Raw genomic sequence first — 22,907 nt, 5'->3', positions numbered from 1 at the left:
TGCAAATGATTTGAAGGAAACTGTAGATGGTCCAATTAGTAAGTTTGTGGATGATAGAAAGATTGATGGAGTTGCAGATAGTGAGAGGATTGCCAGAGGATAAAGCAGGATATAAACCAGTTGGAGGCATAGGCAGAAAAATGGCAGATAGAGTTCAATCTGGACAAATGTGATGTGATGCATTTTGGAAGGTCAATTATAGGTGTAAATTGTACAGTGAATGACAGAACTGTTGGGAGTATTGATTTGTAGTGGAATCTAGATGTGCAGGTCCATGGATAACTGAAGGTAGCAGCACTGGTAGATAACTTAGCAAAAAAGGTAATACCTGTTCTGACTATTCCTGATGAACCTATTCCAACAGTCACTGCATCAGAGAGTAGATCAGTTTTCCTTTGTATGAATCCAAAGAAAGCAATGGGACGAGACGGAGTACCAGTCCTTACACTCAGAGCATGCGCAAATCAACTGGCAGAGGTCTTCTCAGACATCTTCAACTTCTCCCTGCAGTCCCTGCCTGTTTCAAGAGGGCCAACATCATCTCCGTACCTAAGAAGGCTCACGCAGCATGTCTCAATGATTACTGCCCAATGGCTTTAACGTTGGTGGTCATTAAGTGCTTTGAAAGGCTGATCAAGGCATTAATCAACTCCAGCCTCCCCAATGCTCTTGACTCACTCCAATTTGTCTATCAGACAAACAGATCCACGTCAGATGCCATATCACTTGCCCTTCACTCTTGACACCAAGAACAGCTACGTAAGAATCCTACTCATTGACTACAGTTCAGCCTTTAACACTATTATCCTCTCAAGACTGATCACGAAACTTAGTGATCTCGGACTAAGCCCCACTCTCTGCAACTGGATCCTCAATTCCCTGACCCAAAGGCCAACAATCAGTGAAGATTGGGGACAATATATCATCCTCACGAACACTCAACACTGGAGTCCCCCAGGGGTGCATACTCAGTCCCATACTGTATTCACTGTATACCCATGACTGTGTCACCAAATACCAGACTAATGCCATTTACAAGTTCACTGATGACACAGCCATAGTCAGTCGAATCTCAGATGGTGATGAAACAGACTACAGACTACAGGTGGAAGACCTGGAAAAATGATGCACTGAGAACAACCTAGCTCTCAATGCTGGCAAAACCAAGAAACTCATTATTGACTTTCGGCAGGGATGTTACTCATGCCCCCCTACACATTAATAGCACTGAGGTGGAATGAATGGAGAGTGTCAAGCTCCTGAGAGTGGTCATCCACTTGGACTCTTCAAGTGGACGCACTGGTTACAAAGGCCCAACAACATCTCTTCTTCCTCAGGCAGCTGAGGAAATTTGGCATGACAGAGAATACCCTTGCCAACTTTTATAGGTGTGCCATCAAGAGCATTCTGTCTGGATATATCACTACATGATATGGCAACTGTACCATTCAAGATCGGAGACGGTTACAGAGAATGGTGAACTCGGCCTGGACAATCACAAAGGCCAACCTCCCATCAATAGAATCCATCTACCAAGCCTGCTGCCAAGGAAAGGTCATCAGCATTCTTAAAGATCCATCCCACTCTGGCAATGTTATTCTACAACCTTTACCATTGGGGAGAAGGTACAGAAGCCTGAACACACGCACCAGGCCGGTTTCGCAACAGTTTCTACCCTTCTGTTGTTAGAATACTGAATGGACTCACAAACTCTTAAAATTCGCTTGTACTGTGTTTTTGTTTTTGCTGCTGTTTACCTATTATTTACTTATCTGTGCTACTTAACTATGTGATCTGCCTGTATTGCTTGCAAGACAAAGCTTTTCACTGTGCCTCGGTACACGTGACAATAAATTCAATTCAATTCAATTCTACATTCAGGCAAAATTATTTCTCGTGTTCGCAGTTCAACTATCACCTGCATAAATTGTATTGATATCTTATGATGGATAATCAACAGAAAATAAATATGAAACGTTAAAATCATTTGGTTAAATAAAAGTCATTTTGTGATATAACAGTTTTTTTTACTATTTAGATATTGCAACTCTGAATTTTTTTGTACCAAGTGATAGTGGTGTATGGGAGCAAAGTACTGCGGATGCTGGCCCAAGTTAAAGATCACAAAACACAGGTTATAGTCCAATAGGTTTATTCAGAAGCACTAGCTTTTGGAGCTCTCCACAACCACCTGATGAAGGAGCAGCGCTCCGAAAACCAGTGCTTCCAAATAAACCTGTTGGACAATAACCTGGTGTTGTGTGATTTTTAACTTTGGGCATCCCAGTGCAACCCCGGCATCTCCAAATCACTAATGCTGGAGATCACAGCGGGTTAGGTAGCATCCCTGGAGAGAGAGCAAGTGGTACACGTACAGACATCCACCTTATCACTCTGCTTTGTGAAGGGAAAGCTGGGGAGGAGGGGCGCGCAGGCGCAGTAGCGCATAGTGCATAGAATGTCTGAAGGAGATGGAACGAGTCCTGGAGTTCCGGGCAGCAGCGCGAGCACAGGCTCTGCACCGGGTAAGCTTCGAATAGCTCTCTCCAGTAATTCAACAGAAGGGATAGATTACAACTAAAAGAAAGTCTTGATCTTTTATTCATAAAAAGAAAGGACTGTTGGGCGGCCTCGTGTAAATGTATCACCGGAAGTTGATGCAATTCCCGCGACGGAGAATATGTTGCTTTCCTGAGGCTCCTGGTTTTGCCCATTCCAAGACATTTGTTTCAATTTTCGTCTGGGAAGAGCCCCAAAATGCATCCCCATTTTGTTTTGTAGGACTGTTATTCATCTTTGAGCCTTGCCATTTAATTCAGTAAATTCCTGTAGCAGATGCTTGGGATTGACACGTGATTTTCATATCTTTTCCACTAGGAATGCTGGATATCAGAAACAAAAACAGGAAATTGCTGGAAAAACGCAGCATCTGTGGAGAGAAAGCAGAGTTAACGTTTCGGGTCCAGTTACCTTTCATCAGAACCCGAATAATTAACTCTGCTTTCTCTCCATAGATGCTGTAGGATCTGCTGAGTTTTTTCAGCAATTTCTTTTTGTGTTTGTGAATGTATTATTCCTGCCCTTTTTGGTGAGTAGCATAATTTGTACAATGCAATCTGCGTAAAAAAAGGACAAATACAGAAAGAAGAATGTTGGAAAATCTCAGCTAGTCAAGTAGTATGTATGTGTCAATAAAGTTAATATTTGGTAATCTGGGAACTGAAAGTATTGTAGTTGGACTACCTACTTGTATACAGAACAAGTTCAAGAATGCCCTGTAAGGTGATTAGCCAGAAAACAGGTGATGTTTGACTGACATCCTTGTAAGACAAAAAGAAGCATATTGAGAATGAAAGATGTGTAAGGCCCAAGGACCATATGAATCATTAAAGCAGAACAATATATTGAGGGTAAGTATGAAAAAAACAAAGTGCAGCAAGTTTCATTGGTCTGGGACTTTTGGAGAAAGTTGAACACAGTTGGGATGCAGACATCATCCGAAATGAGGATCCTATCAGTATCTCTTCTGTTAACTTGGGAGTTAAGAATGTTAACTTCAGACAAAGGTTAAATCAGGAGTTAATTGCCTGAACCAAGTTTCATGTTCAAGGTCTTTTGTTTTACCTCATGATTTTATTTAAAAATTCTGAATATTCACTTGCATCTGTTTTAAAGATGTGACATTTGTAATACAGTCACATAGAGTTATAGAGATGTACAGCATAGAAACAGACCCTTCGGTCCATGTCGTCCATGCTGACCAGATGTCCCACCTGCCAGCACCCGGCCCATATCCCTTTAAATCCTTCCTGTTCATATACACATCCAGATGACTTTTAAATGTTGCAATTGTACTAGCCTCCACCACTTCCTCTGGCAGTGCGTTCCACACACCCACCACCCTCAGTGTGAAAATTTTGCCTCTTAAGTCTCTTTTATATCTAGACCCCTCACCCTAAACCTATGCCCTCGAGTTCTGGATTCCCCCACCCCAGTATTTAATAAATATGTGGGGCTATTACTGAATATGTTCTCAACCTTGAAACAATTTGTTGTTTTATAAATATGAGAAAGTATAATACTGGCATGGATGAGTTGGGCTGAATTGCCTGTTTTTGTGTAAATCCTGTGTACAGAAATCCAGTTTATGGTATTGTAAACCCTCAAGTGTTATAATTCATATACCTGAAATTAGAAACAGCCATCATATGAGATTCATTATATCAATAAAATCGAACATCATATTCCTTGGCTTCAACATTCCTTCCAAAAATTTCCAAGAAATAGAGCAAAGTATTGAGACTAAACCACACAAGGTCCTAAAAGTTAGTAGAAATGACTTATATTGTTGTCTTGTCTATGAAAAATGTATTAAACTTCATTGTAATCTTGTTGCTGCATTGTGTTTGCATATTTTAGATATCGAGGATAAGAAAATCAACACACAAAAGGTAAGTGCTGTCTTTTTTTTGTTGTCATGGTTGTTATAATCCTGGTCCATATTGCCAAAATTTATGGAAAGATCTGGCTAGGAATCAGTAATGTTTTTATGTTTGAAGTGTCAGATCCAGTGGACTTAGTAAGGGAATAAATCCACAAGACTCCATGGTTTTGAAAAGCAACAATGACCTTTACTAGACAATATTGCAATAGTCGTACATTCTGCAAAATGTGGATCAGAAGCTGAATTGGGGTTTCAAGGCAGCAATGACCTCTGTTTCACAAGTCCTCTTTCCGCATCTGTGCTTTCATTGATTTTTCTCCACTTCTACATTTTCACCAAGGTACTTAGAGCAATTTTCAAGCCTTGAAGTGGGCTCACAGTGGGAAAACGTGTGGGAAGTACTGATCTACAATATATATTCTTTCCTACACTCAAAAGTGACATGGTAGTTATGGGTAGTAGACTGATTCAGCACCACACAGCACAGGTGAAATAGCAAGCATGATGAAGATTGATGCCATAGGTTTCTCAGCAATTCCCCTGCATTGGATGATAATGACATCGTGGATCATCAAATTCAATAAACTTCACGAGGCTTCACAGTTCTTCGCTTGTACTCATCTGGTTTTTGGAATGTCCTCACAAAAACTGCTTGGTCATAGACTACCTCAATTACAGCTTCTGCTCTGGTGAATCACCCTCCTTTCCTAGGACTGCTGTACCCTGTACACATCAAAACATCACTCCAGGACTTATTCACGAGTGTGACTTTGGCTCCTTTCCACTGTCAATCAGCTTCAAATGAAAACAGTCCCTGGATTTTTCCTTGAGTTCTATATTCTCTCTAATCTTGTACGGTTTTCCCCACAAAATACTGTTTGTGGCCTATTGTCTGCATAGTTCCTCTGTGCTGCAGTATGTCGTTGCTCGTTGGAATAATGTTCTGATGCAGCTTCGATCATCCCAACATCCACAAACACAGCTGCAGAGGACAATCACCTATACAGTGTATTCAAAAAGAACGGGTACCCAATGAACAAGTCCACAGATTTCTCAGCAACAAACCCAACCAAGCTGACAAAACATGACCTGAAACCCAAGCCATTCTCCCTACATCAAGGACATCTCTGAAATGACTGCCAGACTACTCAGATCCCTTGGCATTATGGTAGCCCACAAATCCACCAACACATTAAAACAGCAGCTAATGAACTTGAAAGACCCTATACAGATTTCAAGCAAAACTAATGTCATTTACAAAATACCGTACAAGGACTGTAACAAACACTACATTGGAAAACAGGCAGAAAACTAGGAACCAGGATATATGAACATCAACTAGCCACAAAATGACATGACCCTCTCTCACTAGTATCCTTAGATTCAGATGAGGAAGGACACCACCTCAACTGGGACAGCACATCCATCCTAGGACAAACCAAACAGAGACAGTCACAAGAATTTCTATAAGCATGGCAGTCCAACCGGAACTCTATCAATAAATTGATTTGGACCCGGGTTTATCACCACCCTGAGAAAAAGAACAGGAAATGACATCACCAACCCAAAGAAACCCAAACATATAAATAGAAAGTAGGAATCATCAGCAGTGCTTCGTCCGGAGGCTCACAGAAGATGTTACCTTGTATGGTGATGAAATGTCTGAAAATGAACCTTCCAGCTCAGCGAGCAAACCTACATCCAAAACCTCAACCTGAGCCTCAAATCTTCTCAAAACTTACGAATGGACACACTTAAGCTTTGAGTAATTTACAAAGCAGTTGGTACTAGTTTGATTTGAGTGGATCAGATAAAGCAAACCTCCCATATCTGTTGAATTCCAGCAAGCCTTTAGTTTGTGTTAATGGTCACGTGATTTGTAACTTTCTCTGCAAGCAGTAAAATAAAAGTAAAAGGAAATAATATAATGGAAAAAAATGAACTAAGCACCATTGTATTAAAATTTTTGTTTCCCCACTTTAATCCTACGGAAACTGTATAAAAAAAGGAAGTAATTCTATTGGGTCTGCTACAGTGTTGCTAGGTGAAAATAGAACAATAATAAACATCTTTTACATAAAATAGAATCATAGTAGGAGGGTCATAGAGTTATGCAGCAGGGAAACAGACCCTTTAGTGCAATTTGCCTGCATCGTCCAGAGATCCTAAACTGATCAAGTCCTGGTTGCAAGCATTTGGCCCGTATCCCCCTCAACTCTTATTATTGGTTTATCCATTTAGATGACTTTTAAAGTTTGTAATTGAACCCACATCCACCACCACCTCTTGCAGGTTGTTATACAGCATGAAAATAGATTTATATCAGCATTTAAAAATATTGTTATTACGGTTGTGATGATTTTTTAGAAAGTAACTTGAAATGACCTATCATGTTATGGTCAGAAAAACTGGGTCACAATGTACCCAAGCTGGTTTCTAGCCTGCAGCAGTAAATGTGAAGAGTTGATGGACTTTGTCACTCTGATCAAGACCATCTAATAAATTGCCCTTGTCCAAAATCACTTCTCTCTCAAACTTATTTCCTACCTCCTGTCATGTACTTTCTGTGTTCACCTGGGCCATAAGACTCATTTTGCTCCCTTCATCGTAATCCCATTAAACAACTAACTGCCGAACTTCCTTTTTGATCCCCATGTTATCCAAATTGTTAATTGCTCTCTCTCGTTTGGTATTGTATGTATGTTTGTCTGCCTCACTGTCTGTCCCTCTCTCTGTCTCACACTCTGTCTTTCTGTGTGTGTGTGTCTGTCTGTCTGTCTGTCTCTGCTCCTCTTTCTATCTGTCATATATCTCTCTCCCTCTCTGTCCCTTCGCAACCCCCTCTGCCCCTACCTCCTGTATTTTTGAAAAATCTTTTCTTTTAAAAAAAGTTGACTGCATCTTCCTTGCTAATTATCACCTCATCCTATTTATACTGTCTGATCCCTGAACATTCTGTCTTCTGAATCCCTGCCAATTTTTCCCAAAATTCCATTATTGATGCACTCCCATCAGGCTTCAGCCAAACACTACCAAAACATTACAAAAAATGTCCGCTTTGTCTGTACAAAGGATACAATTCTTGCTTATTGTTTTTGACCCATCTGCAGTTTTTGACGCATTTAACCTCCTTATTGCTTAAATGACTTTCCACTTCCACACTAGTGTCCCACAAACATCAATCCTTGGCCCCTGCCTATATCCTGTGTGTGTGCTGCTCCTTGTAAAGTACAATGTTTTAGCTTGTTCATTGTGGGCACCCAACTCTGCCTTGCCATTAGTTCTCTTGAATCCTTTGCTTGCTTAGCGAAAAAAGAAAACTAACAGATAACTAACTGAAAGTCAAAACAAATTTGCTTACCTAACTAGGAGATAGTAAGGACTGCAAATGCTGAAAGTCCGAGTCAATAGGTGTGAAGCTGGAAAAGCACAGCAGGTCAGACAGTATCTGAGGAGCAGCAAAGTCAACATTTCTGGCCAAAACCCTTTGTCAGGACTGGGGAGGGAGCACAGAAGTATATAGAGGGAGTGGAGTTGGGCTGGGTGAAAGGTAGGTGGGATGGGGATAGGTGAATTTAAGTAGGGAGTTGTTGTAATTGGTCAGTGGGAAGGGTGGAGTGGATAGGTGACTAGGAAAATGGGCAAGTTAGAATAGATCAGAGAGGTGAGGAGGAGGAGTGGGGCTGGACATGGGATAAGGCTGGGGAAGGAGGGTTTGGAAGGTGCTGTATGAGAGTCTTGGTGAATGTAAAGAAAATTGTAGCTTCTGCCATCACGATTTGTAGCTGCAGACTACATGTATATAAATATGTATGTTGTCACAGCAGCTCTGACCCAATGAGGTCAGGTTAGTTCAGATGTGGATCAGATTGGTGTCAAACTGTGGGGTTCCCATTGTGGATTTGGGGTTTGCCTCCTTGCCCTGCCAGTGGTCTAAGTTTCCTTTGGATAGAGAAGTGAAGAAAAGGTGATAAATGGATAGGGAAGACATATTTCCCTTAACTAAATGGTCAATAACTAGGGATAGATTTAAAGTAATTAACAAACATGGGAAGGATGTCAAGGAGAAATTCTCCCACCCAGCTGATTGAGGGTATCAACAAGTTGCTGCATAAAATGATGATAGAGGCAGCAATCTTCATCGTATTAGAGAAAACTATACTTGGAAGTGCGTGAAAGGAGATTTCCCCTGATCTTCATTATCTCCTTGAATGAACATCTTGAGAGCAGTCTTTCCCACTACACTTTGGAAATTCAGCTCTTTTGTCCATGTTTTGAAGTCTGAAACTGAATGACTTTATTGGCATCTAAAATGAGCATATGGAGCAGGTTATTGAAGAGTTGATGTTGAGATTTAATTGTCATGACACCTTCCACCAACCTATTGCTAATTGAATGTAAATTAATTGGAACGGTATTTGGCCATATTGGATTTGTCTGGCCATTTTGCAGATACGACGTAACGAGGCAGCTTTATACTACCCAGTGTTACAGCTGAATTGAAATAGTCAAAAGAGACAGTGGAGGTCTTCAGCACTACAGTTGAAATGGCTGCCAGTGAAACAATTACTGTAGACATAAGTGTAGACATGACTGTAGACATAAGTGTAGACATGCCATTCTTTAAGTTCATAATTGCCATATAATAGCTAAGTGAAGTGATTGAAGCAAAATGTTGTGTGAAAGTCTGACACATTCACAGCAGGGTAACTCTTGACGGGCCTACTATGAACATGTTTTGTACAGAGAATACTAAAACACAATGTAATTGAAGCCTGTCAACATACCTTTTGGGAACAAAAACAGAAGTTGCTGTAAAATCTCAGCAGGTCTGGCAGCATCTGTGCAGAGAAATCAAAATTAACGTTTCTGGTCTGGTGACCCTTCCTCAGAATCTTTTGGGATACTGGTTGACTTGCAGTCATGGTAAAGGGATGAAACTATCACCTAACAAAGTAACTGACAAGTGTGTTGGATCACGTACTGTCTTTGATTCAGCTAGACTGTAGATTTGCCAGTGCAGTAAATGCCATAGAACTAATTAGTATATTGTGATTTAGTGGCGTTGCATTCAAAAATAAAATCATAAATTGATGCAAGTCATAGAGATATACAACATGGAAACAGACCCTTTGCTCCATGCTGACAAGATGTCGTACATTAATATAGTCCCAGTTCCCAGCATTTGGCCCATAGACCTCAAAACCCTTCCTATTCATATACCTATCCAGATGTCTTCTAAATATATTAATTTTACCAGTCTCCAGTATTTCCTCTGCAACCTCATTCCATGCATGCACAAACCTCTGTGTGAAACAGTTGCCCCATAAGTCCCTTTTAAATCTTTCTCCTGTCACCTTAAGCCTATGGCCTCTAGCTTTGGGCTTCCTCACCCCAGGAAAAAGATCTTGTCTATTTACCATATCCATACCCCTCATGATTTTATAAACTTCTATAAGGTCACCCCTCAGCCTCTGATGCTCCAGGGAAAATAGCCCTAGTCTATTCAGCCTCTCCCAATAGCTCAAGCCTTCCAAGCCCAGCAACATCCTTGGACATCTTTTCTGATCACTTCCAAGTTTCCCAACATTTTTCCTATCAGAGGGAGACCAGAATTGCATGCAGTATTCCAAAAGTGGCTTAACCTGTGCAGCTGCAACATTACCTCCCAACATTATCTACGCAAGTATTCTGGATCGGTATTTTTCCATAACAAAGCTTACTAAAGTAAACATATAATGAATGGCTAGTGTCTGGAGTAAACTCTGTGATATTGCTGACTAATTTCCTTGCTGACAAATACATTTGTTCTAAAATGTTAATAATGTTAAATTTTGTTTTGACTCTTTATGTTCAGGCAGTAAATGGCACTGGCCCAAATTAAATGCCTTTCTGCAAAATCAAGTCTTGAGATTTAGGAAACTCGCACCCTACTCAGAATTTAATTATATGTGTAATACAGTTTTGTGAAATAATAATCAGATGTATCTTTGTAACATAACTCACAGTAGATGAATAATGTATCACCCAGGCATTCTTCTTCCAGTGAATACTGAATACGATGGGAAGTATGTTGGCCGAGCTGTTAGCTTGTATTGTATAGCTTAATATATTGTATTGCACAGCTTAATGAATGTAAAAGATGATTTATTTCAATTTTCTGAAAAAAAGAAATAAGACAGACCCATTTATTTGAAATCCATAATTGGAAAGATGCTTAGCATAATCATTTGGGAAGCAATGTATGACTACTTTGCCAAAGAGAGATGTGTTAAGGACATGTCTTATAAATTATATACGTAGTTTGAAGATAGTATTGGATGAGTGAAGCTGATTAAACATTGTTGATTGAGACTTCCAAGAAAACAAAGCATGATAAGACAAAACATTGAATCCTTGAAATGTGTGTTTTTGGACCTGGCCTATGACGAGCCATAAGCTGTATTTTCCTTGCAGTCTGCCAAATAGTTATCTGCTGTCAGCTTTGTAGGAAAGTGTGATTGCCGGCAGTAATAAATACGGCTATCTTTTATTGAAATTCTGCATTTTTGTGGGCGGCACGGTGGCATAGTGGTTAGCATTGCTGCCTCACAGCGCCTGAGACCCGGGTTCAATTCCCGCCTCAGGCGACTGACTGTGTGGAGTTTGCACGTTCTCCCCGTGTCTGCGTGGGTTTCCTCCGGGTGCTCCGGTTTCCTCCCACAGTCCAAAGATGTGCAGGTCAGGTGAATTGGCCATGCTAAATTGCCCGTAGTGTTAGGTAAGGGGTAAATGTAGGGGTATGGGTGCGTTGCACTTTGGCGGGTCGGTGTGGACATGTTGGGTCGAAGGGCCTGTTTCCACACTGTAATGTAATCTAATCTAATCTATTACGGACTTTCTGACTGTCTTGAATACTTGTTTATGTAAATGAGGAACTGAACATTTATTATTTAAAATTAGTGTTGAAACTTTATTGCTGGAACAGCACAGCAGGTCAGGCAGCATCCAGGGAACAGGAGATTCGACGTTTCGGGCACAGGCCCTTCTTCAGGAATGAGCAGAGAGTGTTCAGCAGGAGAAGATAAAAGGTAGGGAGGAGGGACTTGGAGGAGGGGCGTTGGAAATGTGATAGGTGGAAAGAGGTCAAGGTGAAGGTGATAGGTCGGAGTAGGGTGGAGGCGGAGAGGTCAAGAAGAAGACTGCAGGTCAGGAAGGCGGTGCCGGGCTGGAGGGATTCGGCTGAGACAAGGTGGGGGGAGGGGGGATGAAGAAACTGGTGAAGTCCAAGTTCATCCCCTGTGGTTGGAGGGTTCCCAGTCGGAAGATAAGACGCTCCTCCTCCGACTGTCACGTTGCTGTGGTTTGGCGGTGGATGAGTCCAATGACCTGCATATCCTCAGTGGAGTGGGAGGGGGAGTTGAAATGCTGTGCTACAGGGTGGTTGGGTTGGTTCGTCCGGGTGGCCCAGAGGTGCTCTCTGAATCGCTCCGCAAGTAGGCGGCCTGTCTCCCCAATATAGAGGAGGCCACACCGGCTGCAGCGGATGCAGTAGATGATGTGGGTAGAGGTGCAGGTGAATCTGTGGCGGATATGGAAGTTTCCTTTGGGGCCTTGGAGAGAAGTGAGGGGGGAGGTGTGGGCGCAAGTGTTGCACCTCCTGCGGTTGCAAGGGAAGGTGCCGGGAGTGGAGGTTGGGTCGGTGGGGGGTGTGGATCTGACAAGGGAGTCGCGGAGGGAGTGGTCTCTACGGAAAGCTGATAGGGGAGGGGAGGGAAATATATCCTTGGTGCTGGGGTCTGTTTGGAGGTGGCGGAAGTGACGGCGGATGATGCGCTGTACATGGAGATTGGTGGGGTGGTAGGTGAGGACCAGTGGGGTTCTGTCCTGGTGGCGGTTGGAGGGGCGGGGCTCAAGGGCGGAGGAGCGGGAAGTGGAGGAGATGCGGTGGAGGGCACCGTCGACCACGTCGGGGGGGAAAAACCCTCCAACCACAGGGGATGAACTTGGACTTCACCAGTTTCTTCATCCCCCCTCCCCCCGCCTTGTCTCAGCCGAATCCCTCCAGCCCAGCACCGCCTTCCTGACCTGCAGTCGTCTTCTTGACCTCTCCGCCTCCATCCTACTCCAACCTATCACCCTCACCTTGACCTCTTTCCACCTATCACATTTCCAACGCCCCTCCTCCAAGTCCCTCCTCCCTACCTTTTATCTTCTCCTGCTGAACACTCTCTGCTCATTCCTGAAGAAGGGCCTGTGCCCGAAACGTCGAATCTCCTGTTCCCTGGATGCTGCCTGACCTGCTGTGCTGTTCCAGCAATAAAGTTTCAACTTTGACCTCACTTTCTCCTTATTTAAAATTAGGACTCAGGTTTGTTGATTTGTGTTGGAATCTCTATTTCTAACCCAGATCAGACAAACCTTCACTCACTTAGCTATCTGGGATCCTTCTGAATAGACTTCTAAGACAAAACCCTGCATAACAGAAGCAGTCCGGCAAGTCACACATGTGGCATTGCAGAAACCAGTCCATCCTACATCACAATAGCTCCTTTATTCTCTGTTTACAGGGGAACCTCGATTATCCGAACGTGATGGGCGGGCACTATTTCGTTCGGATAATCGATTGAGTGCCTTTCCTCTGGGGCTCGACATTTTAAAAGTCTGCTCCCTGTTCAGGAGACTGCAGCAGCACACAGCGCGTCAACCCCCGCCCCAACACTGACCCCCATGCCGTCAGACACTGCCTCCCCACCCCCAACTCCGTCTAACACTGCCCCGCCCCCTCAACACCACCCACCCAACACCACCCCCCACCCCCAACCCCATGCAACACCTCCCACCACCCCCCTGCCCCAACCCTGTCCAACACTGCCCCCGCCCCCAAACCCATCTAACACTGCCCCTGCCCCCAACACCTCCACCCCACCCCAACCCCATCCAACACTGCCTCCCACACCCAACACCGTCCCCCCGCCCCCAACACCGTCCCCCTGCCCCACCCCTGTCAAACACCGCCCCCCGCCCCCAATACCGTTCAACACTGCCCCCCTGCCCTGAACACCGCCCCAACCCTGTCCCCCCGCCCCCAACATCATCCAACTCTGCCCCCCCCGCCCCCAATCCCGTCCCCCTGCCCCCAATCCTGTTCCCTGCCCCCAACACCGTCCCCCTCGCCCCCAATCCTGTCCAACACTGCCCCCTGCCCCCAACCTAGTCCAACACTGCCCCCTGCCCCCAATCCAGTCCAACACTGCCCCCTGCCCCCAACCCTGTCCAACACCCGCTCTCTGCCCCCAACCCCATCCAACACCTCCCCCTTCCCGCAAAACCGCCACCCCACCCCAACCCCATCCAATGCCCCCCGCCCCAACACTGTCCAACACTGCCCCCCGCCCCCAACCCAGTCCAACACTGGCCCCCGTCCCCCTGCACCCAACCCCACCCAACACTGCCCCCAGCACCCAACCCCGTCCAACATCGCCCACCGCCCCCCAGTTCCCAACTCTGTCCAACACTGCCCCAGTCCCCAACTCTGTCCAACACTGCCCCAGTCCCCAACCCCGTCCAACACAGCCCACTGCCCCCAGCCACCAACCCCATCCAACACTGCCCCCAGCCCTCAACCTTGTCCAACACTGCCCCCAACCCCGTTCAACACTGGCCCCCAACACTGCCCCCAGCCCCCCCAACCCTGTCCAACCCTGTCCAACACTGCCCCCCAACATTGCCCCCAGTGCCCCACCCTGTCCAACACCACCCCCTCGTCCCCCAGCCTCCAACCCTGTCCAACACTGCCCCTAGCCCCAACCCTGTCCAACACTGCCCCCGTCCCCAACACCGTCCCCCCAGCCCCCAACCCTGTCTAACCCCGCCCTCAACCTCCAACCCTGCCCCCCAACCCTATACAACACCGCCCCCGCCCCCCCGCCCCCAATCCTGTCCAACACCGCCCCCCCAATCCTGTCCAACACCGCCCCCCCAATCCTGTCCAACACCGCCCCCTCAATCCTGTCCAACACTGCCTCCGCACCCCCGCCCCCAATCCTGTCCAACACCGCCCTCCAGCCCCCAACAACGCCCCCCGTCCCCAACCCTGTCTAACATTGTCCCCAGCCCCTAACCCTGTCCAACACTGCCCCCAGCCCCCAACCCTGTCCAACCCCGCCCCGACCCTGTCCAACACTGCCCCCAACCTCGTCCAACCCCAACCCTGTCCAACACTGCCCCAGCCTCCAACCCCGCCCCCAACACCATCCAACACTGCCCCCAGCCCCCAACCCTGTCCAACACTGTCACCGCGCCCCAGCCCCCAACCCTGTCCAACACCGTCCCCCAGCCCCCAACACCACCCCCTCTGCCCCCAACCCCCAACCCCGTCCAACACTGCCCCCGCCCCCAACACCACCACCTGCCCCAACCTTGTCCAACACTGCCCACCACACCCCCACCCACCCAAACCCATCCAAACCTGCCCCCTGCCTCCTGTCTCTAACACTGCCCCCCGCCCCCAACCTCGTCCAACACTGCCCCCCTGTCCCCAAACCCGTCCAACACTGCCCCCCGCCCCCAAACCCATCCAGCCTTGCACCCTGTCCCCAACCTCGTCCAACACTGCCCCCTGCCCCAACACCGCCCCCAACACCACCCCCCTGCCCCCAGCCCCATCCAACACCACCCCCCTGCCCCCAACCCCTTCCAACACCGCCCCCTGCCCCCAACACCGCCCCGCCTCAACCCTGTCCAACACTGCCCCCTCTCGACCCCAACACCACCCTCGCCCCCAAACCCGTCCAACACTGCCCCCCACCTTCAACTCTATCCAACACCATCTCCACCGCTCCCAACACCACCCTCGCCCCCTCACCCCAACCCAGTCCAACACTGCTTCTCCCCCCCCCCCCCCCAAAAAACCCTGTACACATCGGCCCCTCTTCGGGGCAGCCGAACTGGACACTAATAGTAAGACTGCAGCTGCCTTTGTGGAATAAGTTTCCAAAAGGTGCAAGCGCGCGCGCACACACACAACCTTTTACTGCAACTTTTTGACAGGTTCCATCTTTGCCCTGTACAGGACAATGTTGGAGAAATTACCTGGGGATGGGGGTTTAGGGTACAACCCTGTGTAGAACTCCAGGGAAAGTGTGTGTATGGAGAGAGAGAGGGCGGGACGTCAGTCATTGGAGACTGTGCCTGTTTAATCACTGTAAACAAAAGACACGATCGCTATTGGAAACACGTCTTTGATGTAATGTTTCCATGGGGACTTCAAGATCTCCTTCGGATAATCCAATTTTCAGATAATTGGTTATCGGAAATCAAGGTTCCTCTGTACAAGTAAAATGCTATGGATGCTGGAAATCTGAATTAAACACAGCAAGTGTGAAGCAACGTAAAGCAAATCTGGTAGCATCTGTGGAGAGAGAAACCAGGTTATAGTTTTGAGCCTGATTTGCATGGTGGCTCAGTGGTTAGCACTTCTGCCTCACAGCGCCAGGGACCCAAGTTCGATTCCATCCTCAGGCAACTGTCTGTATGGAGTTGGCACATTCTCCCTGTGTCTGTGTGGTTTCCTCCCACAGTCCAAAGATGTGCAGGTTAGGTGGATTGGCCATGCTAAACTGTCCAAAGTGTTCATGCATGTGTAGGTTAGTTGCGTTAGTCAGGGGAAATGTAAAGTAATAGGGTAGAGGAATGGTTCTGGGTGGGATGTTCCTTGGCGGGTCAGTGTGGACTTGTTGGACTGAGGACTACAGGTATCAAGTTGGTGAGGGCATACAAGTGGCAGGTGCGTGTGTGTATGGTGCCAAGTGGGTGAGGGATACAGATGACAGATACGTGGGTGACAGCATAGGCAAGGTCATGTGTGTGGGCATGGGTTGTATTTAAGTATCCAAGTTTGATGAGGGGTGGGAGTATGATACCTGGTCTGTTGGGTGCCTGTAATGGCCAGGGCTGTCAGGTGTCTGCGGGATTTGGGGGAAGTTAGTCAGGGGTTTGTTGTGGGGAGGAGGTTGGCCAGATCTCACTGGAAGTGGTGGTCAGTAAGATGTCCTTGGTGGGTGTGGTTGAGGTAGAATCATTCTGTGGGTGTTGGATGTGTTGAGCCTTGTCTGGTGTGTGGTAGGTTTGGTTGGTATAAGTGATTAGCAGATTGGTTGTACGGTTAACCAGGTTTTAATCCCATTAACATTTCCTCAGTAACTGTTTACACAAGCTGGAAGTTTCTGAAGTCTCAGATTTCAGAGTTAGTGACTTTCTTGAAAGGTTCCAGATGTTAGGACTATTGAGAGATCTTCACGTGAATCTCTCAGGGTATGTTCGCTCTCCAACTATCCAGAGACCAGAATGTCTGTGTCTGTTTCTAGCTGAAACTTTATTGCTGGAACAGCACAGCAGGTCAGGCAGCATCTAGGGAACAGAAGATTCGACGTTTCGGGCACATGCCCTTCTTCAGGAGGCATGTGCCCGAAACGTCGAATCTTCTGTTCCCTAGATGCTGCCTGACCTGCTGTGCTGTTCCAGCAATAAAGTTTCAGCTTTGATCTCCAGCGTCTGCAGACCTCACTTTCTCCTGTGTCTGTTTCTATTATTGTCAAGAAATGGTTAGTTGATATTCTTGGTTTGTGAGAGTGTGACTTAAGAGTATGTCCTCTCTTTAATTATTTTCAATTTGAATTTGGCCTATGGTGATTCATTTCCCTTTTCTTCAGGTGAGGAGATAATTATTTTTATTAAATATGGTAGCATCATTAAAAACTATAGGCCAATTAGCTTAATGTCTGTGAATGGGAAAATGTTATAGAGGATGCAAAAGCAGAGCATTTAGACATTGGTAATATTATCAAGTAGAGACTTTGTTAAGTATGGCTTCATAGTGGGGAAATCGTGCCTGATATCTTAGAATAGTTTGAGCATAACAGTTTTAAGGAACATTGGATAGCAACAGCAGTTATTTACCGTTCTTTGAAGTTTTTTTCCCCTCTCAATACATTATTAATCAAGACTTGTTCCCATTTCACAGAAAGATTTAGATTTCCCCAGGTCTGATGTCATATTCTGTTAAACGATTTTCCTGTATAATGTAAGTGGCCTCTCTCTTCCTCAACAAATCCAATGGCATAAAAGCTGTTCTTTGTTTATTTTCTTTGATAGTTAGAAGGGCAAGAGTTGTCCAAGGAAGAAAAGCAGCGATTGAGGAAGGAGAAGAAACAGCAGAAGAAAAACAGGAAGCAAGATAAGACCACAGATGGTGGTAATTCTTTTTCGACAGATGACCCAAATAAACAGCAGCAACAGCAGAAAAGTAAACTACACAATCTATTTCTCTCTCGTGGCTAATTTATTTTTGCATGCAGTCTCAGGTTAGCAGTGTCAGGATTAGAACAGCTCTTCTAGCAATAGAGTCATAGAGATGTACAGCATGGAAACAGACCCTTCGGTCCAACCCGACCAGGTATCCTAACCCAATCTAGTCCCACCTGCCAGCACCCGGCCCGTATCCCTCCAAACCCTTCCTATTAATATACCCATCCAAATGCCTCTTAAATGTTGCAATTGTACCAGCCTCCACCACTTCCTCTGGCAGCTCATTCCATACACGTACCACCCTCTGTGTGGAAAAAGTTGCCCCGTAGGTCTCTCTTGTATGTTTCCCCTCTCACCCTAAACCTATATCCTCTAGTTCTGGACTCTCCGACCCCAGGGAAAATACTTTGCCTATTTATCCTATCCATGCACCTCATAATTTTGTAGACCTCTATAAGGTCACCCCTCAGCCTCTGACGCTCCATGGAAAACAGCCCAGCCTGTTCAGCCTCTCCCTTTGGCTTAAATCCTCCACCCCTGGCAACATCCTTGTAAATCTTTTCTGAACCCTTTCAGGTTTCACAGCATCTTTCCGATCAAAGTGGTCAAAGTGGGGCTGAAAAGACTAGTGTGGGTATCTTATCTACCATTATAAGAAGATTTACTGAAGATTTCTAAAATTGAGATTTGTAAAACTTACAAAAAAGGCTGGATGAGTCTTTAAAATACATGTATTGATACCTGTCCACAAATTGTATTTCCATGTCAATAATCTGTAAAGTCCTACTTTGTCAAAGAGTTCAAACAGATTAAAGCGTATTTAGTACATTGTTTTTAAGATCTAATGAGTGACTAAAGTTGTCACAGTTTGTCAGGATCAATGTCAATACACACAATTTGGCACTTGGTAAATGAATGTCTGCACGATTTTGAGGAAGAATAATGCAAGTTGTGATTTGCTATTCCTATTCTTGTCCAGGTTTCTGATCTTGATTTAGTTTAGACTGGACATAACATCCAATTTACGAGTGTGGAGCCCTTCTAAGTCCGAATGCACTGACTCCATGAGATTTGCCCAGGAAGTTTGAATTCCTGATAGGTAATTATCCTACTTCCCAGGACTCTCTTTTAAAAATAAAATCCCATGGAATTAGAATCAGAGATTCTATCCAACATACTGAGCTGAGGAGCGATTCAAGAAATGTTGGACAGTTTGAATCCACGAATGACACTTAAGTAACTATACAACTGACATTTTGCTTCTTCCAGCTTTTCCCTATCTGACATTCCAACTCCCACATAAATTCTTCCCACACCTCTGACTTGCTCCCCCTCGGCCTTCCGACTTTCCCAAGCACTTAATTCCCTTTCCGTGAACTGACCATGTGATGCCCTAGTGCACCTGATCTGCTGCATCCATTCCACTCTACCAACTCTTCCCACCCTTATTTACTTAAATACCATTTCTATTCGAGTAATAGTCGATCTCCTGTAAAACTTGACCCCCTATTTTTTGGCCAAATAACCTGGAAGTTTCCATATATCTTGTGTAAAAGCGGACCCTAGACCTTCACAGATAACAGAGCAACGTTTGTGAGCCAGTGTGCGGGTCGTCACGTTCTGCTCCAGCTTTCCAATCTGCTGGTTGTTCTGCTTCGCTCCTGGTCCTCCAGTCCGCTAGCTGTTGTATTCTGCTTCAGGTTTTCAGACTTACTATAATTCACTTTTTTTTTCTTTTATTCATAAAGTTGTAGAGATGTACAGCATGGAAACAGACCCTTCAGTCCAACTCGTCCATGCTGACCAGATATCCAACCCTAATCTATCCCATTGCCAGCACATGGACTATATCTCTTTAAACCCTTCCTATTCATATACACATCCAGATGCCTTTTAATATTGTACCAGCCTCCACCACTTGCCCTGACAGCTCATTCCATACATGCACCACTCTTTGCATGAAAGACTTGCCCCTTAGGTCCCTTTTATATCTTTCCCCTCTCATTCTAAACCTATGCCCTCTAGTTCTGGGCTTCCTCAACCCAGGGAAAAGGCTTTGCCAATTTACCCTCTCCATGACCCTTATGATTTTATAAACCTCTATAAGGTCACCCCTCAGCCTCCAATCAGCCCTAGCCTATTAATCCTCTCCCTATAGCTCAAATCCTCCAACCCTGGCAACATCCTTGTGAATCTTTTCTGAATCCTTTCAAGTTTCACAACATCCTTCCGACAGGAAGGAGACTAGGATTGCACGCAATATTCCAAAAGTAGCCTAACCAATGTCCTGTACAGCTGCAACATGACCTCCCAACTCCTGTACTCTGACCAATAAAGGAAAGCATACCAAACGCTGCCTTCACTATCCTATCTACCTGTGACTTCACTTTCAAGGAGCTATGAACCTGCATTCTAAGGTCTCTTTAGATTAGGTTAGATTAGGTTACTTACAGTGTGGAAACAGGCCCTTCGGCCCAACAAGTCCACATCGACCCGCCGAAGCACAACCCACCCAGACCCATTCCCCTACATTTACCCCTACACCTAACACTACGGGCAATTTAGCCAGGCCAATTCACCTAACCTTTGTTCAGCAACACTCCCTCGGACCTTATCATTAAGTGTATATGTCCTGCTAAGATTTACTTTTCCAAAATGCAGTTCCTCACATTTATCTGAATTAAACTCCATCTGCCACTTCTCAGTCCATTGGCTCATCTAATCAAGATCCCATTTTCATCTGAGGTAACCTTCTTTGCTGTCCACTGCACCACCAGATTTGGTGTCATCGACAAACTTACTAACTATACCTCTTATGCTGACATCCAAATCATTCATACAAAAGACAAAAAAGAGTGGACCCAACACCAATCCTTGTGACACTCCACTGGTCACAGGCCTCCAGTCTGAAAAGCAACCCTCCACCACCACCCTCTGTCTTCTACCTTTGAGCCAGTTCTATATCCAAATGGCTTGTTCTCCTTGTATTTCATGAGATCTAATCTTGCTAACCAGTCTCCCATGGGGAACCTTGTCGAATGCCTTACTATGAAGTCCATATAGATCAAGTCCACAGCTCTGCCCTCATCAATCCTTTTTGTTACTTCTTCAAAAAACTCAATCAAGTTTGTGAGACATGATTTCCCATGCACGAAGCCATGTTGACTATTCCTAATCAATTCCTGCCTTTCCAAATACATGTAAATCCTGTCCCTCAGGATTCCTTCCAACAACTTGCCCACCACTGATGTCAGGTTCACTGGTCTATCATTCCCTGGCTTGTCCTTACCACCTTTGTTAAACAGTGGCACCACATTAGCCAATCTTCAGTCTTCAGGCACCTCACCTGTGACTATCGATGATACAAGTATCTCAGCAAGAGGCCCAGCAATCACTTCCCCAGCTTCCCACAGAGTTCTAGGGTACATCTGATCAGGTCCATGGGCATTTAACCACTTTTATGCGTTTCAAAAGATCCAGCACCACCACCTCTGTAATATGGACATTTTTCAAGATGTCACCATCTATTTCCCTACAATCTATATCTTCCGTGTCCTTCTCCACAGTAAATACTGATGCAAAATACTTGTTTAGTATCTCCCCCATCTCCTGCACTCTACACAAATGCTGCCTTGCTGATCTTTGAGGGACCCGATTCTCTCCCTAGTCACCCTTTTGTCCTTAATGTATTTGTAAAAACCCTTTGGATTCTCCTTAATGCTATTTGATGTTCCCTTTTTGCCCTCCTGATTTCCTTCGTAAGTATGCTCATACTGCTTTTATCCTGTTTTGAGGATTCACTCAATCTCTCCTGTCTATACCTGACATATGCTTCTTTTTCTTAACCAAACCCCAATTTCTCTAGTTATCCAGCATTCCCTATTCCTGCCAGCCTTTCCTTTCACCCTAACAGGAATATACTTTTTCTGGACTCTCATGACCTAATTTCTGAAAGACTCCCCATTTTCCAGCCATCCCTTTACGTGCAAACATCTGCCCCCAATCAGCTTTTGAAAGTTCTTGCCTAATACCATCAAAATTGGCTTTTCTCCAATTTAGAGCTTCAACTTTTAGGTCTGGTCTATCCTTTTCCATCACTATTTTAAAACTAGTAGAATTATGGTCGCTGGCCCGAAAATGCTCCCCGACTGACACCTCACTCACCTGCTCTGCCTTGTTTTCCAAGAGTAGGTCAAGGTTTGCACCTTCTCTAGTAGGTACATCCACATACTGAATCAGAAAATGTTCTTGTACACGCTTAACAAATTCCTCTCCATCTAATACCTTAACACGATGGCAGTCCCAGTCTATGTTTGGAAACGTAAAATCCCCTAGCATAACCACCCTATTATTCTTACAGATGATTGACATCTCCTGACAAATTTGCTTCTCAATTTCCCGCTGGCTATTAAGGGGCTCTATAATACAGTCGCAGTAAGGTGATCATCCCTTTCTTATTTCTCAGTTCCACCCAAATAACCTCCTTGGATGCATTCCCAGGAATATCCTCGCTAGTACAGCTGTAATGTTACCCCTTATCAAAAATGCTACTGCCTCTCCTCTCTTGCCCTCCTTTCTATCCTTCCTATACCATTTTTGTATCCTGGAACATTCAGCTGCCAGTGCTGTCCATCCCTGAGCCACATTTCTGTAATTGCTATGAAATCCCAGTCCCATGTTCCTAACTATGCCCTGAGTTCATCTGGAAATGTGTTGCTGGAAAAGCGCAGCAGGTCAGGCAGCATCCAGGGAACAGGAGAATCGACGTTTCGGGCATAAGCCCTTCTTCAGGAAGTTCATCTGCCTTCCCTGTTAGGCCTCTTGCATTGAAATAAATGCAGTTTAGTTTATCAGTCCTACCTTGTTCTCTACTTTGTCCCTGCCTGCCCTGATTGTTTGACTTGCTTCTTTTATCAACTGTACCACTCTCAGATTGATCTCTTTCCTCACTATCTGTCTGGATTCCACTCCCCACCTTAATAGCTTAAATCCTCCTGAGCAGTTGTAGCAAATCTCCCTGCCAGTATATTAGTCCCCTTCAAATTCAGGTGCAATCTGTCCTTCTTGTGCAGGTCACTTCGACTCCAGAAGAGATTCCAATGATCCAAAAATGTGAAGCCTTCTCCCTGCAGCAGCTCCTCAGCCATGCATTCATCTGCTCTATTCTCCTAATCCT

General features: G+C 45.3%; 1 protein-coding gene across 2 annotated transcripts in view; it reads left to right on the top strand.

Annotated features, from left to right (window-relative positions):
• The first annotated feature begins 2,449 nt into the window (after window positions 1–2,449).
• The window catches only part of eif2b4 (eukaryotic translation initiation factor 2B, subunit 4 delta), a 59,355-nt gene continuing 38,897 nt past the window's right edge, over window positions 2,450–22,907 (top strand). For both annotated transcript variants that reach the window (XM_087981761.1, XM_087981758.1), the window contains exons 1-3: window positions 2,450–2,525; window positions 4,420–4,451; window positions 17,579–17,729. In XM_087981761.1, coding sequence (XP_087837887.1) covers window positions 2,459–2,525; window positions 4,420–4,451; window positions 17,579–17,729 — 250 coding nt within the window. In that variant the 5' untranslated portion in view covers window positions 2,450–2,458. The remainder of the gene's footprint in view (window positions 2,526–4,419; window positions 4,452–17,578; window positions 17,730–22,907) is intronic.

The sequence above is a fragment of the Chiloscyllium plagiosum genome, unplaced genomic scaffold, assembly GCF_037043375.1.
Source record: "Chiloscyllium plagiosum isolate Xiang-an unplaced genomic scaffold, Cpla_swu_hap1 HiC_scaffold_3, whole genome shotgun sequence".
NCBI lineage: Eukaryota > Metazoa > Chordata > Chondrichthyes > Orectolobiformes > Hemiscylliidae > Chiloscyllium > Chiloscyllium plagiosum.
This window is presented reverse-complemented; position numbering and strand designations above follow the sequence as displayed.